General features: G+C 49.1%; 1 protein-coding gene across 3 annotated transcripts in view; it reads left to right on the top strand.

Moving 5' to 3' along the window:
• The first annotated feature begins 8,508 nt into the window (after window positions 1-8,508).
• PHF19 (PHD finger protein 19) overlaps window positions 8,509-26,557 on the top strand; it is a 30,982-nt gene continuing 12,933 nt past the window's right edge. The window contains exons 1-8 of one of the 3 annotated variants that reach the window (XM_037879798.2): window positions 8,509-8,813; window positions 12,695-12,898; window positions 14,307-14,388; window positions 17,517-17,612; window positions 18,839-18,939; window positions 20,679-20,827; window positions 22,524-22,619; window positions 23,866-23,934. In XM_037879798.2, coding sequence (XP_037735726.1) covers window positions 12,710-12,898; window positions 14,307-14,388; window positions 17,517-17,612; window positions 18,839-18,939; window positions 20,679-20,827; window positions 22,524-22,619; window positions 23,866-23,934 — 782 coding nt within the window. In that variant the 5' untranslated portion in view covers window positions 8,509-8,813; window positions 12,695-12,709. Of the gene's footprint in view, window positions 8,814-9,484; window positions 10,817-12,694; window positions 12,899-14,306; window positions 14,389-17,516; window positions 17,613-18,838; window positions 18,940-20,678; window positions 20,828-22,523; window positions 22,620-23,865; window positions 23,935-26,557 lie in introns of those variants that run through there. The other 2 variants (XM_037879797.2, XM_043530412.1) reach the window with 2 other exon arrangements.

The raw sequence follows: 26,557 nt of genomic DNA, 5'->3' as shown, positions 1-26,557 counted from the left end.
TCCATTCGAATCAATGGAATTACAGTGGTGTGAAACTGGTTTAAGGGAGAGGAGAATCAGGCCAAGTGTCTTCATTAGGGTTGGGCCTGTGTAACTGATAGGAGGATTTCACCCAAGGCAACAAAGCCTGGCCTTGGTCACAGACGGGACTCGGTGTAACAGGAGGTGGAATTTTGTCCCTTGTTATTTTCCATCAGACATCAAAAAAACTAGCAGTTTGGCACCCCTACTGCAGATTGATAAAAAGAGTAGCAGGAAAAGCTATTGCTTATTGCTAGAGAAGAATGCACTTTGTTGATGTGTTTTGCTCAATAATTGCTATGAGCTCTTCACTAAATTACTTCAGGTGAAACGAGAATGTCTGACCAGGGACATGGTCAAAGCAGCTCTGCAGAAAAAGGGAGCAAATATAATAGCTTAGCTGAATCTGTGCTAGGGGCCAAGGTACCATATAGAAAATGACAGGTTTCAGAGTAACAGCCGTGTTAGTCTGTATTCGTAAAAAGAAAAGGAGTACTTGTGGCACCTTAGAGACTAACCAGTTTATTTGAGCATGAGCTTTCGTGAGCTACAGCTCACTTCATCGGATGCATAGCATATCGTGGAAACTGCAGAAGACATTATATATATATTATATATAGAGAAAATGTATCTCAAAGTCCTTTTCCCTTGACAGAGGGGCTTTCTTTCCAGGGAAACTTCCCTACACATCATACAGTGTGTTCACCATTCTAGTGGGTTACATTGTTTTCCCAGGCCCTCTTTTCCTACTTAACAAAGAGATGTGTTTCATAAAAGGATCTTCATAAGTACAAGCCAACACCTCATCTCCTGGACTCTGCAGTCATTCTCTGCTGGAGTTACTGAATGCCGTTATATTGGTTTTGACAGAGTTACACCCACTTACACCAGTGGTGAATTTGGTCTATAGTGTTGAATATGTGACATTATACTTATATCCATGGCAACAGACTGTGCTGTTGTAAACACGGGGCTTTGTATATTAACTAGGGTGGAGTGTATTATAACTACACTGTTTATTGCTTGATAAAGCTCATGTAGAAATGAGCATTGGGGTAAAATTTCTGATCCAAAATTGCTTTCAGTTGGCCACATTTTTCCTGCATTTGATCAAAATAAGAACCACAAAATGTGGTAAAATTAACAGTCAAGTTTCCTTCAAGAGGAGGAATATGGTGCGAGTATTATTTTTAACACAGCTGTGACTCACTGCTAATATATCATGACTCACTGTGAATTTCAATCATTTGACTGTTTTACTAATGTTTCAGGTTCCCTGTGAACCCAAAGGAGGAGCATTCAATTCGGGGGAAATGAGCCTCTCTCATTCTTCAAATGTTTCACTGTAGTAGTGTAGTGGTAAAAAAAAAAAAAAAAGCGTCTAAATTAAACGGTTTGATGTTCCAGGCATGGTGGGCACTCAGGGTGTGCTGCATCATTACAAGATCCGTTAGTTTGTACGGATAACAACAACAATGCGTGAAGACACGCTACATAGGTATGGGAACTTCAGGAATCAAATCTGAACTTGTCAAGGAGATATTTTATTTATTCCCAACAAATAAAAGAATGTTTGATTTGGTGACACTTTCTACAGAGTATAAGTAAATTACGTAGAATTGTTAAAAAATGAACGATGTCTGCTTTTTAATGGCTGGTGCATGTATTCAGTCAATCCACATGTGCAGGAGCACTTGATGACTCATTGCAGAGCTTTACAGGCCACGGTTTCTGCAACTGATCCATTGCTGAGCGTAAGCTGCATGGTCACAGAGCCATGATTTGCTTAGCACAGGAGAGCTGGTGTGAGTAAATGCTTTATTCCTTAATGAGAAGTAGGTAAACCCCATATTCCCCAAATAAGAAGTGGGTAAACTCCATTTACCCGCATTTACCCTCGACTATGCTATTGTTTCACTGACAAAATCATCGGCTGAACATTTTGAGGGACAAGCCTAGAGAACAGGCTGTGCAGCATTTAGGGGTTAATGCCACCATGGCATAAAGGGCCCTGCCACCATGGCATAAAGGTGGGGCATGGTTCTGGGAGCAGGCACATGGGGCAATGCCGTCCCTCTGTGTCATGCAGAGTTAAGCTCCCAGGGGACACCTGGCAGGGCAGCACGTAGGAGATAAGAGGGGGCCAGGCCTGGGTGAGCTGCTTTGCAGATCGTCCAGTGTCCAACCCTTTATGACATAGGTGCATAAGGGAGCATGGAGGCTACTCTAGAATTAGCTCCATGCTGTGGATCCTCAACAAGTTTGCAGTCTGAAGTAGGGGAGGGCAGAATTTCCATCTTCTGCAGTCCTCCCTCCATGCAGTTGCCCAGTTGCCTGGCCTGGCTACTCAGGCAGGGCCCTGGGCAGAGGATTTACCGTTTAGCCATGTGTGATCAGTCATTTACATCAGTGCAAAGTGAGTGCAAAGCACTAACGAATCAGAGCAGTAGTATCCTACCCTTGTTAGGGGTTGGGGCCCTGTGTTACCCAGGAGGTCAAACTAGATACACTGGTGGGTCCTTCTGGCAGTAGGAGACCTGCTCTGCACTCACTTTGCTCAAGGGACACTGTAGGGGAGAATCAGCTGTGTTTGATTCTAAGCTGGAGGCACTTTGTGACAGAACTTTTCACGAGAGAAAACAGGACAGAAGAAGCAGGGAGAAAAATTAATTCATACTGAGAATTGGAATCTGAACAACTTAAAACACAAACGTACAGTTCTAGTGAGCTTAGAGACTTCCTTTAGGTATGTAGGAATGTGGATTTCTGAAAATTACTTTAAAGCAATCACTGTTCGGGTAGTGGCACTTACCTGAAGTATCTGGAGGGGAAGACATTTCTGAATTAATATCTGTATTTGTAAAAACCTATATATATTTTTACTGACTTCTCTGGACACTATAGTACTCACGCTACCCAATTAAGATGTCTTTACCACCTATAACGAGTGGTCCTTTCACTGTAATTGTACTATTTGCCTCAGCTTTAGACAGGGAAAGAATTATACAACAAGCAAGGGATTATTTTATATACACTATTGATTGTGGGATCCATATTTTTCCTGATCTTTCCAAGGCCACTTTGGCTAGAGAAGGATATTAATAACACTTAGAACAGAGTTTATTGTATTAGATTATTCTTTGTCCCTTTTATATGCTACAAATCTAGTCTGTCTGAGGACACTAAAAATATTTATCTTTTGATTAGAATGACTGCAAGGAATTTCTTGTCTCTCAAAAGAGCAATAAAGAGGTTGTTTGTGAGGTCTTTAAAGTGTCTCTGAATTAGATTTAAAATTCTATATTGCAGTGTTTAAGTTCTGTGGATAACATGCTTACTCTTTTTGATCCCCTGTACTGTTGACTTTAGTGTTTTTACATCCCTTATGTTTAAAATGTGATTAATCATTAAGAAGGTTGGGTTTAATTTCCCCCTCTTCCTTTGATATCTTTCTTGGCCAAGATGTTTAATGGCCTGTAATATACTGTACTTTGTTGTAGAGTCTACTTACTATAACTTCTGAACTCATAAATATTTTTAAAGCTTTGTACCTTAGTTCTATGAAACTTTAAACAAAGCTTGTTCTGTTATTTTCCTGCATACACACTATTCAATACTTACCTGTAAAAAAGGGCAACACTTTCATTGAGTAATGTTTGCAGTCCAATATTTTGTAGAAAAACTGACTTTTTATAAATTAGTTCTAAGATCACAGAAATAGAGAGGGAAAATGTCATTTTCCCCCTGTGTCATTTTAATCATGCTTGGAGGAACTATTTGTTTTAAATGCACGTTTGCTCTAATGCGATAAGGAACACATAATATTAGAGAAAAACATACTTAATGTGTTCTGATCTAACGCCCATTGACTGAAGTCAATAAAGTCACTTACTGACTTCAGAGGGCTTTGGATCAAGCCGTAAGGTCAGGAATCAGCTTCCTACTGGAAGGTATCTCACATGCATTACACACAGTAGTTAAAACGAGTTTTTAATATACCTGCACGTTAACTGATCATGGAGCAAATGTTGTAACAGTAACAAAAAGTTCATATCCTCAGGTCAGTGTTATAACACTGTCTGGGTGCTTCTGAAAATATTTGCTTTTTGCAGTGATTTCCATTAAATAGCCAATCCTTATTACTTCATCGTGGTATTGATGACACTAGCATGTATAGCAGTCCGGGGCTGTATATTCATGTTCATATGGAAGTTACACCTATTTTTAGGAATTCTGATAAACACAAATTGAAATATCACACAGGGGGCCGCAGCAGGGGACGGGTGAAACAGTGCACTCTCCTGCTGCACCTTTACTTCTTAAACCAATCATTATTTTGTTTATTTAATGTACTTTAAAATCAACAGAACTGTAAGAAGTCTCATCTCAAGTCTCATCTCAGTGAGATCAATGCAGTTCTGGCCTTAGGTTATAGTTGATGCCATCTTCCCTGTAGCTTAAAGATACTTCAGGTCTTGTAAACCTGGGTGTGAATTCCGAACCCACATATTGCACTGAATCCTCGGACCCTTCCTGCCATAAAGTGTTTGGGCAAGTTTCAGTCACCTCCAGATCACAGCGGCATGCCATTCACGAGCCGCTGGGGAAATGTCTTCTAAGCGGACAGCTGCATTAGGACCCTGGGAACAGAGCTGTGCAGAAGAGGCTGTTTTAGTCTTAGGTGAAATGCCCTGAGATGTCCCTGCAACCTATGCTCAAGGCTGGCATTGGATAACAAGATCAGCAGCATGTGAAATGAAACCACTGGGGGTTGGGGGTGTTAATCAAATGGGCAGGTGATCTGCACCGCCTGTGCTGAGTGTATCTATACTGAACCTCCCAAAGAGACAGCAGTTTAACCTGCCTTTAACTCCAGGAAAGTTCTTGTGGACCATCTCCAAAGCCCCCTGCACTGTAATCTTCCTGTCAAAAGCAACTGCTCACTTGCTCACCTTAAGGGGAGGTGGGGGTCTGCCCACATGCCCATCAAGCCTCTACCTGATGTTGCCTAAGGGGAAAAACAATAGAAGACAATTGGCTGTTTTTCAAAGAGACATTATTCAGGGCACAAGAGGACATTATTCCACTGCGTAGGAAAGATCAGCAGTATGGTAAGAGACCACCCTGGCTTAACCAGGAGATCTTCAATGATCTAAAAATCAGAAAAGAGTCGTACAAAAAGTGGAAACTAGGTCAAAATTACAAACGATGAATGGTTTCAGAGTAGCAGCCGTGTTAGTCTGTATTCGCAAAAAGAAAAGGAGTACTTGTGGCACCTTAGAGACTAACAAATTTATTTGAGCATAAGCTTTCGTGAGTGAGCTGTAGCTCATGAAAGCTTATGCTCAAATAAATTTGTTAGTCTCTAAGGTGCCACAAGTACTCCTTTTCTTTTTAAAGGATGAATATGAACAAATAACACAAGTATGTAGGGACGAAATTAGAAAGGTCAAGGCACAAAATGAGATCAAACTAGCTAGAGACATAAAGGGTAACAAGAAAACATCCTACAAATACATTAGAAGCAAGAGGAAGACCAAGGACAGGGTAGGCCCCTTACTCAATGCGGGATGGAGGAATAATAAAAGAAAATGTGAACATGGCAGAGGTGCTTAATGACTTCTTTGTTCTGGTTTTCACCAAGCAGGTTGGTGGTGACTGGATGTCTAACGTAGTGAATGCCAGTGAAAATGAGGTAGGATCAGAAGAGGCTAAAGTAGTGAAAGAACAAATTAAAAATTACTTGGACAAATTAGATGTCTTCAAGTCACCAGGGCCTGATGAAATGCATCCTAGAATACTCAAGGAGCTGACTGAAGAGATAGTTGAGCCATTAGCCATTATCTCATCTTTGAGAAGTCATGGAAAATGGGAGAGATTCCAGAAGACTGAAAAGGGCAAATCTAGTGCCAGTCTATAAAAAGGGAAATAAGAACAACCCAGGGAATTATAGACCAGTCAGCTTAACTTCTGTACCCAGAAAGATAATGGAGCAAATAATTAAGCAATCAATTTGCAAACATCTAGAACAGGGGTCAGCAACCTTTCAGAAGTGGTGTGCCAAGTCTTCATTTATTCATTGTAATTTAAGGTTTCACGTGCCAGTAATACATTTTAACATTTTTAGAAGGTATATAAGTCTATATTATGTAACTATACTATTGTTGTATGTAAAGTAAATAAGGTTTTTAAAACGTTTAAGAAGCTTCATTTAAAATTAAATTAAAATGCAGATTTTATCCGTTTAGTGTGATCCTTGCCCTTGCTTTTCCTTTCTGAGTTTTCCAATGTCTGTAAATAGATTATCTTCTTTTGGGAGAGAAAGGTTCCATTCATCCAGGCAGGCAGCGGGTTGAGCGGGGCCAGTGGCCGGAACCCCAGGCTGGCAGCAGAGTGCCACTAAAAACCAGCTTGCTTGCTGCCTTTGGCACGCTTGCCACAGGTTGCCGACTCCTGATCTAGAAGATGATAAGGTGATGACAAATCCATCCTGACTGTTATTTAAGAACAAACCCTGTCAAACCAACCCGATAGCTTTCTGTGACAGGGTAACAAGCCTTGTGGATAGGGGGGAAGCTGTAGACGTGGTATAGCTTGACTTTAGTAAAGCTTTTGATACTATTTTGTGTGACCTTCTCATAAACAAACTAGGGAAATGCAACCGAGATGGAGCTACTATAAGGTGGGTGCAAAACTCGTTGGAAAACCGTTCCCAGAGAGTAGTTATCAGTGGTTCACAGTCATGCTGGAAGGACATAACAAGTGGGGTCCTGCAGGGATCAGTTCTGGGTCTAGTTCTGTTCAATATCTTCATCAGTGATTTAGATAATGGCGAACAGAGTACACTTTATAAAGTTTGCAGATGATACGAAGCTGAGCAGGGTTGCAAGTGCTTTGGAGGATAGGATTAAAATTCAAAATGATCTGGACAAACTGGAGAAATGTTCTGAAGTAAATAGGATGAAATTCAATAAGGACAAATGCAAAGTACTCCACTTAGGAAGGAACAATCAGTTGCACGCATACAAAATGGGAAATTACTGCCTAGGCAGGAGTACTGCGGAAAGGGATCTGGGGGTCATAGTGGACCACAAGCTAAATATGAGTCAACCCTGTAACGCTGTTGCAAAAAAAGTGAACATCATTCTGGGATGTATTAGCAGGAGTGTTGTAAGCAAGACACAAGAAGTCATTCTTCCACTCTACTCCGCGCTGATTAGGCCTCAACTGGAGTATTGTGTCCAGTTCTGGGTACCACATTTCAGGAAGGATGTGGACAAATTGGAGAGAGCAACAAAGCAACAAAAATGATTAAAGGTCTAGAAAACATGGCCTATGAGGGAAGATTGAAAAAATTGGGTTTGTTTAGTCTGGAAAAGAGAAGACTGAGAGGGGACATGACATGATAACAGTTTTCAAGTATGTAAAAGGTTGTTACAAGGAGGAGGAAGAGAAATTGTTTTTCTTAACCTCTGAGAATAGGACAAGAAGCAATTGGCTTAAATTGCAGCAAGGGAGGTTTAGGTTGGACATTAGGAAAAACTTCCTAACTGTCAGGGTGGTTAAGCACTGGAATAAATTGCCTAGGGAGGTTGTGGAATCTCCATCATTGGAGATTTTTAAGAGCAGGTTGGACGAAAACCTGTCAGGGACAGTCTAGATAATTAGTCCTGCCACCAGTGCAGGAGACTGGACTAGATGACCTCTGGAGGTTCCTTCCAGTTTTATGATTCTCAGATCATCTACATCCTTGCCACTCACAGGCCAAGTGTGTGTGTGTATTGAAGAAGGGGTGCAAGGAGATGGGAACTGTAGACTGGCCAAGTTAAATTTTAACATATAGGGAAGGTGGAAAGAAAAAAAGCTAAAGGCTAGAAATTCTCTCAAAAGAGAAAAGTACCAGAGTTTCCATGACTCCATCCTACACCCGGAGGGTTAGTGCGGGGCAGGTGGAGAAACAGGTCTGAGTGGAGGAGATGGTGCATTTGGGTGGGTAGCTTGGCTGGGGTGTAAAATATCTGCTCTGTGTTTGCAGCATGCATAGGTGTGTGCGCACACGGGTTTCTGTGTGCGGCTCTGGGTCTATGTGTGCAGGTGTCTCTGAGTGTGTGTTTCCCTCTGTCTATGGCTGGGTACACCGCTGCGTGCATGGCTCTGAGCGTGTGTGTGTGTACAAAGCTCTGCGCTGTGTTTGCCGTAGGCATAGCTGTGTGTGCACGTGTGTTTCGGTGTGTGGCTCTGGGTGTAGCTACCGGTACACGTGGACAGGTGTAGCTGAGTGTGAGTTTGTGTCCGCACTGCTGTGCGCACAGCCGGGGGTGTGTGTGTGCGGAACGGCCTGGTGCAGGAGGGCCGGGCGGGCTGGGTGCCCCTCTCGGCGGGCCTGCGCACGCGTGTCCGTGGGGGTAGCGGCGGGTGGGCACACGCGGCGCAGCCTGGCCGGGCGCGTGCGGTCTGCGCGCGGCGTGGGGTGGCCCCGCAGCCCCCGGGCCCAGGCCGGCCGCGCGTTCCCTTTAAATGCAGCCGGCGGGGAGCTGTCAGGGCTCCGGGCGCTGCCTGGCTTCCTGCAGGATGGAGCCGGGCGGAGGAGGCGGAGGGGGGGCCCGTGCTAATTACATAAGCAAAACGTAAATAATTCGCGGGAAAAAGTGAAAAAGATGGCGCCCCGCCTCACCCGCCTGCAGCGCCGCTAGCCGGGGAGCAGCCGGCGCGCCCGGGGGCGGCATGGGGGGGACCCCGCGCCCCAGGCACTGAGCCGCCCGCGGGCAGCGCCCCAAGGACCTGGCGGAGCGGTAAGGGGGGGCGTGGGGGGGGGCGCGGAGCAAAGTTTGCAAGGTGACCGCGGGTGCGGGGCTGGCTGGGGCAGGGGGTGTCTGCGCTTGGAGATCCAGGCGAGAAGGAAACTCCCCCCTCCCGCAGACTTTGTGGATTTTGTAGGGTTATCTAGATTTTTTTTTTTTGGGGGGGGGGGGGGTCTTTTGCAGATCCTGACTCACTCGCCGGGGGCTGAACCTGCTTCCTTGGCGGGGGGTGTTGCGTGGGTTAAAAAACCAACAACCCCGATGAGGACAGACCCCCCCAGAGCGATTGTTAGTTCGGGCACGTTGGCGGCTCGGGCGGCTGCCGGCCGCGGCCGGAAAGTTAGCGGGAGAGCGGAGAAAACCGGCCCCGGCCCTGGCCCTGGCGACGCGTCCGAGGATGCAAACGTGGGAGCCGCGACCCGCCCCCGCGGCGGGGCCTGAATCCCACGGGAGCTCTGGCCCCGCGTGTCAGTGACTTTGTATTCGCCGCCCCCTGCCCTGTCGGGGGGCCCGTTTGCCGCTGGCCGGGGGCCGGGTGCGTCTCAAACGCCCCCCCCCACACCCCCCCAAAAATGGTTTTAATTTTGAATGTTTTTGAATCAGCCAATCACAGCTCTGTGGGCGACCGGCTCCTAGGTGAGGGCCCGCCGCGGAGAGTTTTGTTGCCGAGGCCGGAGGGGGCCGGTCCCGGCTGGGGGAGAAAGGGAACTCGGGGGGGGGGGGGGTAGCTGGGCGCGCCCCCAGCTTACGGGGCTGCCCCCTTCTCCTCTCCCAGCGGGGGGACACGTGGCGCCCACCCCCACCAGGGCTGGGGCGGGGGGCTTGTGCCCGGGAATGAACCTGCCCTTGCTGGAGGCTGGGGCGCCGGCGATCCGCCCCTTACCAAAGCGCCGCCGAGCCGCCAGGGAAAGGGGTCCCCCGGCCCTGGCTCGTCTCACGGCTCGGGCTGCTCCCGCGCCTGGGCTTTGGGCGCAGACCCCGGGTGCGCGGGTCTGATCCCCCGCTGGGCATCGCCCGCTGGGCATCGCCCCCTGGCTCCGGCCGCTGCCCGGCCGGGGCGCGCACTGGCAGAGGGCGGAGTAGTTAGCGTAGGGAGCTTTTCCTCCGAGGCCACAGGGTCCTTCCCGAAAAGGGGATTCACGTCTCTGGAATGTAGGAGAGTCGCTGACGTTCCTGGGCCTGGCAGCGATGCTTCATCTTCAAATAGTCGCTTCCTGGCGCGAGCGGCACGGGGAGGGAGAGCTCCGTGCTGTGAGCATTGGCCTGCTAAGCCCAGGCTTGTGAGCTCAATCCTTGAGGGGGCCCTTTAGGGATCTGGGGCACAATTGGGGGTGGGTCCTGCTTTGAGCAGGGGCTTGGACTAGGTGACCTCCGGAGGTCCCTTCCAACCCCGATAGTCTATGAATTCTATTCTGTGAATCATTGCTTTTATTTCAACCGGGGGTGGGGGCCCAAAGGCAAACACCCCTTTTTAACTTCAGCGGAAGGAGAGACTGAGTGTTCCTGGGCCGGCTGCTCTTCCTGTCTTCGCTCTATCCTCTTCTGAGATGCGAAGAAAAGGAATATGATTCCAACCATTATTCTGGAAAGGAAGCGAGGTGTTTTCAGTTTGGGACTGACTGCCTTGGACTTGCCTGGAAAGGCGCCTTGCTCTCTAGCAAATATTTAACAAGCTGGGAATGTGTGTCATTTCCCAGGAGTAGCCCAGCTTTCCTTGAATAGGGCCAAATCCAGAGGGGAGTCTAAACTGGTGTTTGTCACTTCCTCTTCTAGCCCACTTGGAGTGGAGTACAAGTCATACCGATTTAGACTTACCTGTGAATCTGCAGGAAAGTTTTGCATTGGGCGTATCAGGCAATCCCAGGGGCCTGGGTGAGAAAAGATCATCCTGAAGATTACACTGAATTAGGGGTTCCAGTCCCTATTCTGGCAAAATTCCCACTGATGTCAGAGGGATCCTCTCCTGTGTGAAGGCTGCCTTTGATTATTAGCTGGTAATGATAGCTAAAGGCTGGATTCTCATACTTTCCCTGTTGGGTAGCATCTTACTTCACAAATGGTCCAGTGAGGAGGGCCCAGTGAGACTAGAGCTGGGAGAACCGGTCCGGATACATTACTTGAACCTTTGCCCTGAAACTGGACGTTTATGCGTGGGGGATGGGGAAAGGCGATTTTTTTTTTTTTCCATTCAAATGTTATTTTTTGCATGCTTTCTGCACTTCCGGGTTCTGTCCCGGAGCGCAGACACCAGGAGCGAGTGAGGCTGCTGTCTAGGAATTTCCGGCCTAATTCTGTGGATTCAAGAGGTTAAGATAGTTGGGAAGAGAAAACTTCAAAATGAAGTTTGCCCACTGCTTATGGATGGGAGTTTCCAAATGCCCTGACCTCCCCTGCTTTAGCCTTTCTGTCTCAGTAACTCTGGTACCTGTCATTTGTCTCAGAATAATAACCATATAGTACTTGTTTTACTAAACTGAAGGCCAAACCAAATTCACATTGAAGTCAGTGGGTGTCTTCCCATTGACTTAAGGGGAAACTGAAACAGGTCTTAGTATCATAGTCTGGTTTAATATGAAAACAAATCAGAGGGTGACTTGCATTTTTCAGTGGCCTGTAGCAGCTTGCTGATGTGATTGCCCAGAGACCATGCTCTTTGTGGGGTTTGCTTTGCTTGGCTACATTTGGACAGACTTGCATTAACTTTAGTTGAGAGACTCGCTAACCACTAAAATTTGTCTCATCGAAGCTGTAAGTCTTATTGGTAGTTTGTAGGGTGTGCTCCTGTATTCATGTTTGCATGCAAAGTCCCAAGGGTAAAACACATTGAGTTGTTTATATTTTAAATCAATTCCAGGGCATAAACTAAGGCAGGAGTTCGTGTTGCAATTAAAGGGACAGTATCAAGATAAAAATCCTATGTCATTCAATGATGTTGCCTTACCTGTGTTTACTAATGATATCAATGATTATTAAAACTGAAAGTATTTTAAAAATCAAATTTACTTGATGCCATTTGTTTACTTTTTGCTCTTCACTCCCCTAGGAGAGTGAAACTCGGCTGGTCAGTATCACTTTCTGTTTATAGTCAGTTGAATTTTCATGCTGGTGCCTTGATCCAGTGCTGCTGGGTTTGGGGGTTTATTAAAAAGTGCAGAATCATAGAATCATAGAATATCAGGGTTGGAAGGGCCCTCCGGAGGTCATCTAGTCCAACCCCCTGCTCAAAGCAGGACCAATCCCCAATTTTTGCCCCGGATCCCTAAATGGCCCCCTCAAGGATTGAACTCACAACAAGAGAAATGTTTGAATTAAAATTCACAGAAATAAAAAGTAAATTCTGTCAACCCTTCAAACGTACATCTTTTGGCCGAAGTATTCAGACCTGACGGGGCCCTCTGAAATGAGTGGTACCAGAGGAGCTCTTCTCTTTGTTCATTATGATCTTAGCTCTATCCCCTTTTCCTTGGTTTTGTTAACTGAAGGCTAATATAACTTATGTTTTCTCAACTACAGTCTGGGACCTCTGGTTCTAAAAGCATATACGCCTCTACAGCTTGAGCTAAAAGAGTGGCTATTAGCCAAGGCTGAAGCAGGTTCATCAACCTCTATTTGTGGCCCTGCCACTACTCTAGGGGAACAGAATGCCACACGGAGTGGGTTACACTAGCAATAATCCTGTGCTATGCATAAAGTCTGTAACATCAGCCCTCTTATAGAGACAAAACTCCCAATGAAGTGGGTGAGAGCTTTGTCTGATTAAGGATGGTGAGACTGGTACCAATGGCTCCCAGGACTGGAGAGTTTGCATGATCAGAACTAGCTTTTCCTTATGTTATGATGGCAAAGTCACTGAGTGTGTGTTTTATTGGCAGTGTCTGCTGAGGCTCATGGAGAACGGCGCACACAACCCAATCATCCGAGATGTCTATGCAGCTGCCAGCCACCTGCAACAAGCAGCCGTCAACTCTTCTGCGAATGGGAGTGGCTGCAAAGATCTGATGGTCAAACTGACTGAGGGGCAGTATGTGCTCTGCAGGTGGACTGATGGACTCTATTACCTTGGAAAGATTAAGAGGGTAAAGTAGGCGTTCAAAGCTCTATGCAATCTGTCACGGTTCTCTATTACTTACTTATATACCAGAGATGTGCTTGAATCAGAGCCTAGATCCAAATGCTCCAAGTTTTATTGTGGGTGAGGGGTTGGAAACTGAACCTGGATCCTGATTTGAACTTCCCAGCAGATCCCGATATCTCAGTAATTGGGGTGACCCAAATCCTGCCTTCAAGTACCCCCAAACTTTGGGTGTTTTGAAATCTGGATTCAGGTCCCAGTTTGGGTGAATGCATCCGTTTCATTTTAAAGGGCTAAACAGAAGCCCTTTTCTCTGCTAACACTAGACCTGTGCAAACCTTCCTGGGCTCATTTCCTAAGGGCTTCCCAGGCTAAGCCTTGCAGTTTGTTTCACAGGGGACTGACCCCTACAAATCTGTTTGGAGGTTTGTTAGACTCCCCCTCCATGTGCGCAAGTCCCTAGTCCTATCTCCTTCTCTCCAGGACCCCGAGAACAGCTTCCCTCACGTACGTTGGGCATGGGCAGCAGGTCTTCCTTCCCTTCTTACTAAACACAGTTGGAAGTTTGACATTGTATATATGTGATGGAAGCTGTCATTTTATCAAATCACCTGAAACAAAAACAATCAGCAACATATTTCATGTGCAATTTTATGGCAACATTTGTACTTTTTATTTCCCACAAGTTCTAGTCTTTACACAGGAAGTTGGTGGCAGAGTCATGTTGGAAGACACTTAACCTCTCTGCCTCAGTTTACTTACCTGTAAAACTTTAACACATGCCCAACTTTTGTAAAGTAATTTGAGAGCCCTCCGTGGAAGATGCTGGCTAAGTGTTATCAGAAGGACTAGGCTCGTGAAAGCTGTCCAGGGTCAGTGAGGCACATCCAGTGATTGTGCTGCGATGCTAAACAGCCCGACTACTGGGGTTAAGACAAATTCTGCAGGTGGGTGGCTTGGCAAATTGGGGAACTCATTCTTAGGCTGCTGGTTTCCATCCAGCCCATATCAGTGGTGACCAGAAATCATTTCATTTGATGGTGAAATGAGGTGATGGGCTTCCGTCCGGTTTCTAGAGGGTAAGCAGATCATCACGTTAGTAGGCTCCTCAGCAGAGATGCTAAGGGCTGGATGAGTGTGGGAACAAAGACTCTCTTATCTCTCGATGGTACTCCAAGGCAGGGGTGGGCACTGGTGCTGCCCGTGTGCCTGGTAGGTGGCAACACAGCCAGCTTTGGTTTTCAGGGCTGTTAGTCTAGCATCCCTCACCAAAGCAAAATGCAACTGGATGTTCCTTTAAAATCCACATGCTGCAGTGAGTTCCTGCGCAGAGCTATCAGAATGTTGAGTTTAAAAAAATGCTTAAAGTGAGGGGGATAAAATTGCACCTGACATCTCTCTTGTTTGCACAGGTAAGTGGCTCCAAACAGAGCTGTCTTGTGACCTTTGAAGATAACTCCAAGTACTGGGTCCTTTGGAAGGATATTCAGCATGGTGAGTGAAGCTCTGGTCTCTTCTCCTGCCCTGGGGTTTTTCAAATAGGCAGGGACAAATCCCAAAAGGGGCTCAGCACCTTCTGCTCCTAAGGATGGACCTGAAGACTCCCCTAACTTCCCATTTTCTCTTGTTTTGCTGGAGTGGCTTTCGCTGCGTGAGGCCTGGGCGTTGTTTATTCAAAGGGAGCTCTGGGACATTCTGCTTCCATTGCTCCCAGCTGACTCCTTTGCCGCCCTACACTGGCTCTCCATTTGGCAGGAGTGCTCCTGGGATCTTTGCGCTGTGGGTCACCGAGCATGGGTGCCAAGTTAGATGGTAGGTTTTGGTATAACATACGTACGATGCAGCATGACTCGGCCTCCCCTGCCCAGTCGCAGCGAGGGAATGCCCCATGGAAACATACCGCCTAGCCACTGGTCCCCTTCTTGCAGCACCCCTATGCCCTGTCTGTAGGATTTCTGCCCCACTCTGCGCTGCATGGGGAAGGGGGTCAATGCAGATGCCACTAAAGTCATTCTGTTCACGGGCTGATATTTCTGATGTGTCATGTGCCAGGTCTGGATAAAGGCTCCAAATGTACCTTGCTGGGATCTGTAGGATATCTTTGCATCGTTGCATGTAAAAAAAACAAAACAAAAACCCTCCGGCATTTTAACCCTTTCAGTGCTGTCCAGAGCAGCAGGTCTGTCCAGAAAATCAGCGGTTTGTCTGAGTGGACATTCCGTTAACCCCTTGGGGCCATTTATTTGACTGGAGGTCTGGAAAATGTTAGGAGGAACAAGAACTGTTTGGATGTTCTGGCTAGACTAATGGTGGTTCGCTGGGCTGTGTTTGTCTCTGGCTGGTGCTTGCGTCATGTCCAGTGGCAGGACTCTTATCTCTGGCTTACATCCTGCCTGTATGATCATTTAGCTCCATTTGTTTGGAGCTGTGAATTTTGCCGATGTGCCTGGGTTTTTCCCATGGGGGATACTCCTCGTCCTAATGGTCGAGGAAGGCTGGGTCAGGAGTCCCAACAGAGGCCACCAACATGTCTTCCCAAGGGCTGGGTGTGCTCTTTAGTGAGGCATGTCTCCTGCTGCTCTCAGAGGTTGTGTGTCTGGTACCTGCAGAAGCCTTAGCCACTGGTGGCCCAAGGAATGAGAGACTGGAGCTAGGAAACAAGCCTGGGTCTCGTGTTTGGCAGTGCAGAGCTCCGTGGCTAGCCATGCTCACAATCCCATCAGACTGGCCTCAGACGCTGCTGTGTCACGTGGATGATCAAGCTGAATCGTTTTAGTCTAGAAAGAGCAGATGCCTCAGCTAGTGCCTTTGTCCACCTAGGGCGACACTTCCCCCTGCCCTGTGCAGAAGACCAATGCTGTCATAGCAGCTCTGTTTACCCTCTTCAGGAACAATGCTGAAAAGAATCCAGTTTAGCATTTGGGGCGTTTAAATAATAGGATTTGGCACCAGCTTCCATGTAACATTCCACTTCTGGGATAACGCGTGGCATTTATAAAGCGCTGTTCGTCCCATAAAATGCCATTTACAGTTTTCTTTTTAAACAAAACATGCAGGAATAGCTTCATCTTCATGGAAACGGGGATGGGGCAGGTGTTTGATGTGCCTTTAGCAATACTTACACCTCAGTTTTAGGGCAGGGAGTGAAGGAGGATACCATGCCCTGCTGGTACTATGGCCACGTGTCGTTTGCTCTGGAGCAGTTCCTCACCTCCCTGTGCAAGTGATGGAATCTGCCATCCGGTGATCGTGTGCTCATGAGGTGTGGCTGTGAACGTGCATATGAGTAAAGATTGGGATGAGCTTGCACTGAAATCCAGCCTCTAGTTTGTTTTCACTCTGTAAGGTAAGCACTTGGCCATCCATTTGGATGAAGGATGCAACAGAGATCCTAGTTCCATGAACCTGTTCATAGCCAGAAGAAACAGCGGAAGAGAAATATGGCCTTGAATAGGATGACTTTGAAACTTCCCTGCGGCAACAGCACGTCTTTAAACCTTTCACTTTATTTCTGATCCAAAGACAAAGGGTGAAATCCTGACTCTATTTTAGTGACTGGGAGTTGCACTCTGAATATATAAGTGCTGCTAGAGGGGAGTTTCTCAAACTGGGGGTCGGGACCCCTCAGGGGGTCATGAGGTTATTACATGGCGGGGGGATCGCGAGCTGTCAGCCTCCACCCCAAACCTCGCTTTGCATCCAGTACTTATAATGGTGTTAAATATATAAAAAAGTGTTTTTAATGTATAAGGGGGGTCGCACTTGCTATGTGAAAGGGGTCACTAGTACAAAAGTTTGAGAACTACTCTGTTAGATCCTGCGTCTCTTCTCACACCAGTACAATTCCATTGACCCAATGGATGTACTTTGGATTTACCCCATGGTGAGTGAGATGAGAGTCCGGACCCTAGAGCCTATTTATGGGCTGCCTTGGTACAGAAATCTTGACTTTGCTACAGGCAAAAAAAAAAGCTATAAATTAACGTGCTCTTGGATGTCTCTTCACAAGGGCATGTCATGGGAATGATTTTTTTTTTTTTTCACCCCAGCTTTCTGGCTAAGCTCGAAGCACACTTCAGTATTTTGCCAAGTCTGGCATGTGTAGGGGCCAAGACAAAATTTGCTGGTTCTGATCCAACAGGTCAGTTCTTAGCTGGAGTTTCTGCAGATGCCGGCAACCCTCGCTTTGTTACAGATGTCCCTCCCAGACAGACCTGGGAAAGTATGTTAGTTGAAAAGCAAATATCATCCTTCTTGGGGGAAACTGTTCTCCTCTGTGACCCAAAGTGGTGGCTGAACAGAAGGATGCGCAAGTGTCCAAGAGGATTCTGGGTTGGGTTCCCCACATAGAATGTTCTGGGATAGGTTCTAGCCTGCATATGTGTCTGCACATAGAGGTGTAACTACTGGTGAGCCCGTGGTCAAGCCAGGAAAAGAACTTAGGAGTTGCCCAGGTTCTTTCCTTTAACTATATAATGTGGTGTGTGTGTGTGTGTGTTTGAGGGTATAAATAGAATTTTGCCAGCAGACCCTCTTCCCCACCCCCTCCCGGGTATTTCCTGCCAAGATGTTGCCTGAATCATGCATCTCTGAACCCACTGCTCTCTTGCTCTTTTTTTTAGCTGGTGTCCCTGGAGAAGAGCCAAAGTGTAACATCTGCCTGGGAAAGACATCAGGGCCCCTGAACGAAATCCTCATCTGTGGAAAATGTGGTCTAGGTAAGAGCGAGTGCTGCTCCAGGTGGAGTGTGATGCCCCCCGGATCGTGGAAACTGCTTCAGATTCCGATGCTCTTCTCAGACTGGAGCAGGGCCCAGCACCCCTCCTACAGGCCCTGTGCTGCGAGAGAGCATGGCTGCCTTGCTTCGACATTTCTGGCTGACCCTGGCAGTGACGATGGCTTTCATTTTTGTGTTTTCTGGTACTGAAGGGCCACAACGTCATTGCTTGGGCGGGAAGGAGAAAATGATCTTGGCACACTTGGCAGACCTTTTCTCACAGAGTAGCAGACCAGGGGATGGAGGAGCAGGGGATCCGCTCCTCCCCTTTTACACTAAGCTGATACTTGCAGAGTTTATTAATAAGGGATACCCGATGAACAGAGCTGGCCGTTTCCCCAGTATGGTGTCATGTGTCACTCTGACATACAGTGAAAACAGGTGGCATTCACTGAAAACCAGGTGCCCAGTGTGGCCACTCTCAGGCAGAATCCCCATTGGCTTCGGGGTCCCAGGGGTCCCAGCTTCAGGGTCCCAGCACCGCCGCAAGACAGGTTAGAACCACAGAAAGCAGCTGAGGAGTAACGTGACTGTTTGCATTTGGCTGAGAGCTAAGTGTATGTATGTTTGGGGGAATGATCGGGGGGTGGGCTGCATGGGGCTGCGTGTACGTTTGGGGAGGATGAGTGAGATTGTGCATGGGATGGGGTGTAGTGGGCGGGGGATGAATGGAGGGCTTGCGTGGGTGTGTATATATTTGGCAGGATGAGTGGGGCTGTGAATGGGTGTGCGTGGGGGGGGGCATGTGTGGGTGTGTATATATTTGGCAGGATGAGTGGGGCTGTGAATGGGTGTGCGTGGGGGGTGTATGTTTACGGGGGATGGATGCAGCTAATGTTTCCTCTCGGTTCATTGAAACCCCCAGGTGTCCCATGGCTCTAATACGCCGGCTGCAGGGGAGCTGTGCCGTTAATGCTGGATGCATGCTGAGCTCCAGGCTGGCCTTTCTCTCGCCGGGAGAACCTGCCGTTATCCAGTCAGGGCTACGGGGTACCAGTTAATCCCCTTCCACGACCTGTGGCCGATCATTAGTGGCTGCTGTTATTGTGTGTGTTTGTGGCTGTGCCGCACCTGTGCACACACAACCACTGCCTTCTCATTGGCCAGCTGGTCTCTGTGCTCCCAGAAGGCTCTTGGCTCGCTGTACACTGATTGTCCCTCCTCTAGGTTATCACCAGCAGTGCCACATCCCGGTGGTGGACAGCAGCGACGGCCCCGTGCTGACGCCCTGGTTTTGTCGGAGATGTATATTTGCCCTGGCTGTACGGGTGAGTGAGGCTCGCCGTCCTGCTCGCTAGGTCTCCGGTCCGTTTTTGGTTCTGTGGGGGTGGCGATTACAAGTTAACTCCTTCCCTTCCGGGGGCTGCCAACCCCAACAAGAACCTGCCCTGCCAGGTGATGTTTGCTGGGCAAACTCTCTGCAGTGGGTGCCTGACTGCGCGGTACTCACCCCGGCTCTTCGTGCAGGGGTTAGCTTAGGGGGACTGGGCAGAAGAGCCCTGCATTCCTATGGAGGGGTGAAATCCTTTGTAGCTGATGGCAAGGGGGCAGGATCACCCGCTCTGTGCTGGGACAGAAGGGAGCCAGCTTGCATCGCCCCTGCTCGGGGGCCGCCGGTTCAGCACCCACTGCTGCGTCTGGAAGCCCACTCTAACTTGTGCCCCATGGGTCGTGGCAGGGCACAGAATCATAAGGCTTCACCTTGGCCGTGCCTCCCACCTGGGGGCAGGGAGAGCTCCTGCAGCGCTGGCCTAGCTGTCTCTGTGCATGGCAGGGGGGGCCCTGCTGCACTGAGGGAGTTTACCAGTCGGGGGCAGGGCAGCCCCTCTGCACCAGCCAAGCTGGCAGAAGGCAGCCATGGTGCAGGGGGGAAGTCACGGCTCCGTCGAGGTCTCAGCTGAAATAACTGGGGAAAATCCTGGAAAACATTAAAAAGTGACTGTTACTCCTGGGACCTGCCCATTTCAACAGGGGAAAGGGACCCATGTTCCCTGCCTCCATGGCGTGCTCCTGTACGACAGCCGTGTTCCCTTTCGCGCCAGCCCCCAGCTCCTGCCAGCGGGCGCCAGTGGCCAGAAAGCCCCCTTGAGTCGTCCTGATTGCTGCTAGCGCCCATGTCAGGGTTATGGAGCAGAGACGGGCTTAAGCCACCGAGCTCAGCCCTGCGCCCTCCGACTTCTGGGGGGAGCACCGCCAGGCCTACATCAGTTTAAAGAGAAATTCTAATCCCAGGCTTTCCCTGGCACTTGCTTCTCTTTGCCCCAGTGGGCTGTATTCCACGTTTGATTGATTTCACACAGTACCTTTCACGAGGATTGAGGTCCTGGTCAAGAAGACCTAAATTTTCAAAACTGACTAGTGATCTGGGGCCCGACCCAGCTGCTGCCCTTTAAAGGGGCCTGCTTTTCAGAGAGTTCTGACCCTTTCCCCTGTGCAGATTGGGCCTTTTTTAAGGAATCTCTTGATCGGGAACCCAGACGTGAACCCCAGGCTGATGTAACACTAGGGGATTGCAAATACTGGAAGTAGAGCATTGGGGAATTCAGGAATGCAAGAGCAGGGAAAGACGACATGTTTTCAGCTAAGGCTGAACTGACATTATGGGAGTAGCAGCATGAGTGTCTGGCAGGAGTTGCGGTCGTGCAGCCCAGCACTCCTTCAGCATCTTTGTTAGAAGCGGCTCTTTGGGCTTTACCCTCATGGATTTGTTTCTATGCTTCCCACTGGGTATGACCCCCATTTTATAGGTGGGGAAACTGAGGCAGAGAGCGGGGAAGTAACTGCTGGGTAGCCTTGGGCTAGTCAATTGGCAGAGCGCGCTGACTCTTGGCCCCCTGATCTGATCATTAGCTACTTTCGTGCAGCCTCCAAATTTGGGACCTGAGCCTGCGTCCTCGCAGCTGATGGCAAAATGCCCATTGACTTCCATGGGGTCAGGCTCGCTCCCCTAGTCACAAGCTTCCTCGTGCACGGCTGTGCTGACCCTGTGTTCTGCTTGGTCCTGCAGAAAGGTGGCGCCCTGAAGAAGGGAGCCATCGCCAAGACGCTGCAAGCCATCAAGATGGTGCTGTCCTACAACCCGGAGCAGCTGGAATGGGATTCTCTGCACAGGACCAATCAGCAGCAGTGTTACTGTTACTGCGGGGGGCCTGGCGAGTAAGGCCCCAAACTTATCACACTGCTCTTGGGTTTGAATGTGGCTATCAAAGATCAGACTTCTAATGTGTGTGACATGCCCCCTCCTCCGGTATAACCGAGACCGCCGTGTCCCAGTGGGCTCAGCTGGGCCTGCACAGCGACAGGGACCTATGCTAGCCTTACTTACCGACTCTGTAGCTGATGCATGAGCCAGACTAGAACCCAGCTCCCTCTCCCATAACTGTTTGCTGAGCAGGGCCAGGGAGAGCGAGGCAGAGTGGGTGGGACAGAATATGACCAGGAAGCAAGACAGGGCTGCTTCAATTGCAGTCACTGTTTAGATTCAAACTGCACTTTAGCCCATGCTAGCTGGGCTGTTCAGTGTTAGTCTAACATCACCTTGGCTCGGGGAGGGAGAGAAATGGAGCTAGCTAGCTAGCATGAACTGACTCCCTGGGCTGTTTTTGATCTTTGTATCATGGTAGCAGCTGAGATCAGGGCCCTGTTGTGCCAGGCATGGTACAAAAACAGGGAGAGACAGAGCCTGGCACACCAAAGCTTCCAATCTAAATAGACAAGATGGGCAAAGGACGTGTCATTATCCCCACCGTATAGATGGGGCACTAGGGCATAGAGCTGAGGGCTTGCCCACGAACGCAGAGGAAGACTGTTACAAAGTCTGGGACTAGTGTCCCAGTCCATTACCTTAACCACCAGGCCATCCTTCCTCCCTAGGGCAAGTGTGAGATAGAAGGTCCGTTCCCGGGGAAGGCTTTTTTGAGGGTGCAGTTCTCACCCCATAAGCACATGTCAGGTTCTGAGTTTGCAGCGTTTCCCATTCCCCTGAATGTGGCTGCTGAGCATGTTGCCGCGTCTCCAGGAGGAAGGCGATGGGTTGCAGTTTACTCAGCGCTGATGCAGTGGCTCTGGGATGCAAGAGCTGCTTCCCCTTGCTGTAACAACAAGCTGCGGGTGGGAATCCCCCATCCGAAAATAACCCAGTTGGGGAAAGTCACAGAGGACCAAAATAACCATCTAGAGAGCTGCTGCAGGGTGCATTTGCAGTGAGGCTTCCTGTGTGCTTAATTGGGAGAGGCTGCTAAGAAAGCCAGCTGTCCCAGCGAGCTGCTGAGGTGTGAGGTTATCAGTGTGATCAAAATACCTAATCCAGGGTGAAAGGCTGCGACCAAGTAGCTTTAGTTACTAAACTTTACATTTGATAAAAAATATTGTCTGGAAATCCAGATCTGGGTAGCATCTGGGGTCTTCCAAGGGGCCCCTGGTTAAGTGCCCAACTCCCATTGCAGTTCAGTGGGGCTGGTTGACTTCTTTGCCTCCTTCGAAAACTCTGTCTGGACCCCCCTGCTCCCCCTTTTTAATGTAAATGTCAGTGGTGGATTTTTTTAAATATAGCCCTTCCCCTGCAACATTACAAACCCAGACCCATCAGGCCTGATTCTCCACTGTCCTGCGCCTCGCGCCGTCATTTCCACCAGTGTTGAGGGGGTATGAAATTCTGCCATTCCCATTTGGGGAGCGTTGCACACCCATTTTGCACACTTACTTTGCCCTGGTGTCAACGCCTGCCCAACATGCTGCGCAATCGAGAATTGCCTCCATTCACCTGTAGGGCACCATGTATGGCAGAGGTGATCTAGTCCTAATGCACCTCACACCACCTCTGAGAGTGTTGAAATCTGGTCTCTCTTCCCAGATGGTACCTGAAGATGCTGCAGTGTTACAGTTGCAGGCAGTGGTTCCACGAGGCCTGCACGCAGTGCCTTAGCGACCCCATGATGTTTGGAGACCGGTACGTCCTTCCCCAGCTCACCCTGTTTTGTTCCATGCATGCCTGAGGGTCGAGCCAGAGTTGTGCATTGGTCAGTCTATTTCCTCCCCCAGCTGACTGTTAACACGCTCACTGATGCTTTGGGAGCAGCTGGAATCAGTGGGGTTGTGTCTCTTCATCCCAGGCGATCGGGCTTCCTTCAGGTGTCCTGGGAATTGCTGCTCAGCTGAAATCCTGGCTGATTGCTTGGCCAAAAGCTGGTGGATTCCAGCAAGCAGCGGTCCGGAGAGAGCTGCCAGTTTGAGTTCACTGACTGAGCGAGTGTCTCCCTCTGTCTTGTCTACATGGACACTTAGAGCGTGGCAAGCTAGGGTGCAAGTCTGCCCCGCGCTAGCCTGCGGACACTAAATGTCCATGGGGACCCGCTGCTGCACACTATCAGTTCCCGAGTGGGATATGAAAGCACCCTGGGGAACGGTTTGTGTGCAGCAGCGGGGCCTGCGTGGACCCTCAGTGCATGGCCGGCTAACGCAGAGCAGATCTGCACCCCGCTCGCTGCGGACGAACTGTGCGTCTGGACAAGTTCCAGGCTGTGCATTCTCTGGCTGTGTGTGGGAAAGGGGGGTCCTTGCCCCTTTGTGTGCGGGGTGGATCTGTGGCTAGGAGATGGCTCCTCACTCATTTCAAATCCCCCAACCTGGTGCAGTCGGAGTGTTCTGGCCAGCAGCCTGCCAGCCAGGAGACTGCCAGGCACAGCAGAGGGAATGGCTCTTCTCCGATGATCTGAAGCACCTGGCAGTGCTCAGATGGCCTGGGCCACGCTGGGGCAGGCAGAGGGGAGCTTCAGTTCCTCTCTAGCGACGCCCTCTTGGCTGACCCAAAGGGCTGAATTGCTGGGCTCTGCAGTGACCTTCTCTGCAGCTGAGGAAGGGGGCAGGGGCAGGACTCTGAAAGGGGCTGGAGGAGGGAGTGAAGCCTGCAAGCATTGCCCCGGGGAGCGGAGTGACTTTGGCCCCTGTCCGGGCCAGAGGACAACACAGCCTGGAACGTGCAGGGGGATGGATTCTACCGCAGTCATTGCCCCACATGGGCACAGAGGATCCTGCTGCAATGCTGAGACCCGCTGCCCTTCGGGGAGGGTGGGCTGGTGGCTGGTACTCTACAAGCCAGAGCCTCAGGCTGTCCTGTTGGAGAGATGATCCCAAATCCACCCCCTTTCTGAGCTGCCCCCCACCTTACCCTGTGTTTCTCGCTCTCTCTTTTTCAGGTTTTATGTTTTTTTCTGTGCGGTGTGTAACCAGGGGCCAGAATACATCAAGCGTCTGCCCTTGAGATGGTAAGAGTTGGCGAGTAGTCTCTTTGGGCTCAAGAGATCAGGGCTGGAACCTGGGGCTCCCAACTGACTGGGCGAAGCCCTGACTCCTTGGCTGCCAGCCTCCACCTGAATTTCTCTCTCGCTCGGTCAGGGACTTTCAGAGTTGTCCCCGGAACTGCAGGGTCTCTGAAGTGCCTCCACGTGGCCCAGGGTTGTAACTGTCCCTTGGAAGAGACAGCCAAGCAGATGCACGTGCTGCACCAGAGGGAGGTCATTGCCTTGATATTTTCTCCTATACCGGAGCTCTATTTACGGCTGCTGCAGGAAGGGTGGGATCAGCATTGAGAGGGGCAGGGGGCCGGCCTCTCTGAGCGGAGCCTTAATTTGTGGAGTGGAATACACAGCAACAAAGCTGAGAACCACTGATCAGCACAGGGAGAAGGCCAGAGAGAAGCCAGTGTCTAATGGCTTCCTTTCCCCTTGGTGCCTCTTCGAGTGCGGAGTGAAGTGTCTTCAGCTGTCGCTTTCCTCTGGGAACTTTCTGTGCAGTTCGGGGGTGGGAACAGAACTCCACTCAGCCCATCTGGCTCTCTGACCAGCTGTTTGATAATCAGGCATCATTTATCCTTCCTGGGCCTCCTGGCTCTCCCCATTCTGTCCTGCATGCAGCAGGGCCTGGGTTATGCTGGAGTAGGATGAGAATGTGGACGTCCCCAGGGTTCCCCTGTTAATGGCGTCCCCATGCCCGCCTAAGCTGCGCGTTGAACTGAAGCTGCATCTTCATGCAGTTACTTGGCCCAGCAGACTGATCTCACGCTCGCTTTTAAAAATCAACGGGCCTGGCTCTTAAAGGAGCTGAGCAGCCGCAATCCCCCCCCAGTGTGAGCGGACTCAGCCCCGCCGAACGTCCGGCTCACCATGTCCTGAGTTCCAGCCTAGTGAGCATCCCTGGGTGTGGGCCACTTTCCCCGCAAGCTTTGGGGATCTGTGTGGAGGGGGCATTTGCATTTTATTGGTATGCCCATGATTTATTTTATAGTTTAGGGAGCATTAAAATGTTTCTGCCCCTTCTGTCCTGACCTGCTCTCCCAGTCCAGGGCTCCACACACAGCTTTGTTGATGCCCCTTAATCCCAACCTGCAGAATTGCTACCCATGTTATAATCCGCTGATGCAGGTCACTCTGGGCTAGCTCAAGCTAATCTGGGATTCAGTGTGTGATCTTCAGTGATCAACCTATGCCATGCAAGCTGGAGCGTGGTTCAGTTCCATAGGGGACTAGGCCTTGCATCTAAAACTGGTGCATGTGTTTGTGGAGTCAGTTAGGGACTAGTGGATGGAAGTTTCCTGTTAAACAGAAAGCGGATGATTTGATTTGTGCCCTAAATGGGGAGGCTCCTGACCTTCCACTGGGCTCCATAACCATGGAGTTCTTGGTCAAAGGGAATCAGCTTGTCTATCATCCTGCATAGTACTGAAGCAGGAGCCTCACACTGGCATTTCACCCTCTCCCTGGTGCAGGGAGGTTGCCAGGATCTTTGCAGCTTTGGAGACATCACCTGAACTGACCCTGGCTAGTTCTGTTGTGAGCCTCTTTTCTGACCTACAAGCCAACCCAGGGCTTCTCCTGAGCACACCCTGCTCCGGGAGTCAAGTTGTGTGGCACGGATTCCTACGGAGGCTGGACCCAGGCTGCATGCTTGCCCTATTGTACGTGAGCCAAAATACATATTTGCCAGCAGATAAGTCACCCAGGTGACCTGGCCACGTCTCTCCCTTTAGTTAAGGGATTAAGTGCAAGTTTATATAGCAGAGACCTCATAGGTCAGAGGATAAATAACACTTTCCCCTTCTCTAGTGCTTCTTATCTGCGGTTCTCAAAATGCTTTACATGGTTATATTAATGAATTCCCACAACCCGCCACGGTGAAGTCAAGGATATGCAGACATTGTTTAACCAGCCACTGAAATGCAGCTTCCTCTGGGGTGAAATACAGTAGCTGTTTAATGGGGTATGCCCCTACTGTGCAGCTGGTTTAGAACAGGAATAGAGGGATACCATATATCAGGGGTCGGCAACCTTTTAGAAGTGGTGGGCCGAGTCTTCATTTATTCACTCTAATTTAAGGTTTCGCGTGCCAGTCATACATTTTAACGTTTGTAGAAGGTCTCTTTCTAGAAGTCTATAATATATAACTAAACTATTGTTGTATGTAAAGTAAATAAGGTTTTTAAAATGTTTAAGAAGCTTCATTTAAAATTAAATTAAAATGCAGATCTTATCAGTTTAGTGTGATCCTTGCCCTTGCTTTTCCTTGCTGAGTTTTCCAAGTTGTGGCACGTATTTGGATACTTTAAGCTGCACACAGGCTTCTGAGTGATCAGTTGTTAACCGACTCCGAGGGGGACAGAGGACAGATTTCATGTGTGAAAATACCTGTTCACACAGGTATGTGGATCCAAATGCTGAAAGCATTGCAAACGCAATTTTCTTCAAACAGTTAAATTTCACTGGCATGGACGTCCAGCAGGTCAGAATAGAGGCCCCATGATCTCTCTCGGTCGCTTCAAGTGCACTCTGCAGATCTCCAAACTTTGATGCCCGCAATTCTGAGCTTTTTAACTGAATGAGCTGCATTTCGAAA

Source organism: Chelonia mydas, chromosome 16, assembly GCF_015237465.2.
Source record: "Chelonia mydas isolate rCheMyd1 chromosome 16, rCheMyd1.pri.v2, whole genome shotgun sequence".
In the NCBI taxonomy this organism is placed as follows: Eukaryota; Metazoa; Chordata; order Testudines; family Cheloniidae; genus Chelonia; species Chelonia mydas.
This window is presented reverse-complemented; position numbering and strand designations above follow the sequence as displayed.